Here is a 3,517-nt window from a genome sequence, read left to right on the forward strand (position 1 = left end):
CCCTCGTTGGTGGTTCTAGTTCTGTGTATTTTGGGCCCGCCAGGATCAGAGATTGAGTCATTGCGCGTGGGCACACCAGGGGACAGGGGCTGAGTAGAAAGCACACGTCTGCTTGTGTGGAAGGCCTGGAACGAGTCAGGACACAGAGGATAAAGGCAGTGCCAGGCAGCCGGAAGCCATCAGCGAGGCAGGGCCTCCGAACTCCGGCTGCGGCTGGGAACCTGGAGGGCAGAACTGACCACCTGGAGACTTTATCCTGGAGAGGCCAGTGTTAGGAGGATTTATGACAGGCAGCTGACCTTGCAGTGTGACTCAAGTGGAAACACCATAATGTGAGAGAGTGGTCAGGTGAAAAGGACAGAAGTCCACGTTCCATCATAGTAATACCCCAAGTGCCTTCTCATCTCCCCTCGGCTCGCCTTGTCATTTTAATACACGCTCTTCCCTGTGAGGAGGGAAATCAACTAAGGCTCAGGTGAGTAGGAGTTACCTCTCTCCTAAAGTTACCGTTTTTCAGAGCAAATAGATACATCATGAATCCATCGTTTCCTTTGGAAGGGAAGGAAAACCGCATTTATTGTGTGTTAATATGTGTCTATGGGCATTGATGAATTAGCTTACCAATTCTACATTTTAAAGATGTGCCAGTATGATCTGTCCAAGATTATTTAAGAAACAAGTAGCATACCAGCAAATTCTACTGACTTTTCAAGATTGGATTCAAAAATTTGTATCTGCAGGACCCCTAGACTCTTGATACCAACCTGCTGTTTTCTGAACGTCTATCTCATTTTTTTCCCACCTAACAATTTTTAGCTCTGTCTGTGCACTTTTAAAACATATATTCATATATAAAATATTTAATATGGATATTAGTAGATATTTATATATCTTTGAGAAGTCAGAAGTCGGCCAGGCAGTGGTGGTATAGCCTTTAATCCCAGCAGTGACAGACAGATCTTTGAATTTGAAATTGAATTCCAGGACAGCCAGGGCTACACACAGAAACCTGTCTTGCCACCAACCACCCACCCAAAAAAAGTCAGAAGTCCGAAAAGTCTAATAAAATGAGACTTTTGATTAATGATATTGTAGCTTTATAATTATTCTATGGTATGCCTAAAAACACTGGTCCAGGCAGGAGATAAAGTCATTATGTGTCAATAGTTCATTATGTCATCCTTTCTAAACTTTTGCTTTTAGCAGCATAAGAGTGTCTAGGCTGTGGAATTTGAGTCTAAATTTTACATCAGTGTGAATTGTTGTCTTTTCTTCTACATGAATGTGAAGCTCTTGTCTGTCTCAGTGTAATTTTTATATTTTTTAATTGTGCTAGTAGACCTTTTTTTCATCCATAATATTTTAGTGGCAGATCCACAAATAAAATAGTTATATTTTTACAAAATTCTGCTGGGCTTCAGTTATAGCTCAGGGCCACACCACTTAATTAGTGTGTGTGTAATGACCAGCATTCTCCCTAAAGAAGTGACAAAAACTGACTTGGATGAATGGATGATAAACACAAAGACTCCTTTTGTTAAGTGTGCCTGTGTGTTAACTCATTACTAATTAGTTATAAATAAATTGGTTTCTTAAGGCTAAGGATACAGTTCAGAGTAGAGCACTTGCCTAGCGCACATAAGGCCCTGGATTGAGTTCTCAGTACTGAAATGAATGAATGAATCAACCAGTCAGCCAATATAACTCGTTTTGTCTCAGGAATTTGCAAGTCTTTGACAATGTTTGGTATGTTCTATAGGTCCCTGCTTGTTTAATCTAGGGCTGTACCATGGCTGAGACTGAGGAAGAGGAAACAGCATCAGCAGAAGCCTCAGGGTTCTCAGACTTGAGTGACTCAGAGTTAGTTGAGTGTTTGGACTTGGAAGATGCTAAAGTGTCAGCTGTTTCACTTAGCAAGCCTGGCCCTTCTTCTGAACTGCCTGGGAAGGATGACAAAAGCTTGCAGAACTGGAAAAGGAGATTGGATGTCTTGTCACCCATGGAGAGATTCCACTTGAAATATTTATACGTCACTGACCTGTGTTCTCAGAACTGGTGTGAGTTGCAGATGGTGTATGGGAAAGAACTTCCTGGTTCTTTGACACCTGAGAAAGCAGCTGTTTTGGACACTGGTGCAAGCATCCACCTAGCAAAAGAACTTGAACTTCATGACCTTGTGACGGTTCCCATCACCACTAAAGAAGATGCTTGGGCAGTTAAGTTTCTGAACATACTATCAATGATTCCTACCCTCCAGTCAGAAGGGCGCATCAGAGAGTTTCCAGTGTTTGGGGAAGTGGAGGGCGTATTTCTTGTAGGAGTGATTGATGAACTGCACTACACATCCAAGGGGGAACTGGAGCTGGCTGAACTCAAGACACGCAGGCGTCCTGTGCTCCCCGTGTCAGCTCAGAAAAAGAAAGACTATCTTCAAATTAGTCTATACAAATATATCTTTGATGCCATGGTACAAGGGAAAGTGACTCCTGCTAGCCTAATCCACCACACTAAATTGTGTCTAGACAAGCCACTGGGGCCTTCAGTGCTGAGACATGCGAGACAAGGAGGTGTGTCTGTAAAATCTTTGGGTGACCTTATGGAACTGGTTTTCTTGTCTCTTACACTCTCTGATCTCCCAGCTATTGATACCCTAAAACTTGAGTATATACACCAAGAGACTGCCACTATATTGGGCACAGAGATTGTAGCCTTTGAAGAGAAAGAAGTGAAAAGCAAGGTGCAGCATTATGTGGCCTACTGGATGGGCCACCGAGATCCTCAAGGTGTTGATGTGGAGGAGGCATGGAAGTGTCGGACCTGTGACTATGTGGACATCTGCGAGTGGAAGAGGGGCAGTGGAGTGCTCAGCTCTTCGTGGGAGCCCAAAGCCAAGAAGTTGAAATGAATGAAGGTACACTTTGAAAAATGTAAGAGGACCAGTCTCTCAGCTTGGCTCTCATGGACAGTGTTTTTTATTTTTATGTTTACAATCTTGAATAACATTCCAACCCAGGGCCAAGGATCAGGAATGTGTGGAGAGATGTAGTGTTAGAGTGACCTTGGAGCTTTGAGATAAATTGCAAAGAAGACAAATATGCATCATGTCTGCAGCAAAGGCATCCCTCACTAAATCACTGTTGGCTCAAGAAAATTCTTTAGATTCTGATAAATCTTTTTTTCTTGATAAAACTTTTTTTCACATATTTTACAATAAAAATGAAATGCTGTCTAGACCAGTTGACTTGATATTTGTGTGTTTGCTGATTTCAGTCCTTTAAAGATGACCATTTTGCTATACGTAATTGTATGGTATCAAAAGCCTTTACATTCATGTATAAACATTTTAGAACTAGAGCTAATAGAATAAGCAGACCACAAATTCAAAATAAACATAATAAACATTCTCAAAGAAAAGACCTAAAAAGAAGTCATACAAGTATGCCCCATCCAGCAGGGCAGTGAACAGGGTCCAGGGGACGACCTGAAAGAAAGAATGGGGAAACAGGCAAACACAAAG

General features: G+C 42.0%; 1 protein-coding gene across 1 annotated transcript; it reads left to right on the forward strand.

Annotated features, from left to right (window-relative positions):
- Exo5 (exonuclease 5) lies at positions 1-3,246 on the forward strand. The gene is made up of 2 exons (XM_028787577.1): positions 1-475; positions 1,760-3,246. The coding sequence occupies exon 2, from the start codon at positions 1,790-1,792 to the stop codon at positions 2,903-2,905; it is 1,116 nt and encodes a 371-aa protein (XP_028643410.1). The 5' UTR covers positions 1-475; positions 1,760-1,789; the 3' UTR covers positions 2,906-3,246.
- Positions 3,247-3,517: the final 271 nt, after the last annotated feature.

This window comes from Grammomys surdaster, unplaced genomic scaffold (assembly GCF_004785775.1).
Source record: "Grammomys surdaster isolate TR1022 unplaced genomic scaffold, NIH_TR_1.0 100, whole genome shotgun sequence".
NCBI classification, from domain to species: domain Eukaryota; kingdom Metazoa; phylum Chordata; class Mammalia; order Rodentia; family Muridae; genus Grammomys; species Grammomys surdaster.

Coding starts and splice junctions, on each gene's coding strand:
- Exo5 (XM_028787577.1), top strand. CDS start 1,790: ATGGCTGAGACTGAGGAAGAGGAAACAGCATCAGCAGAAGCCTCAGGG.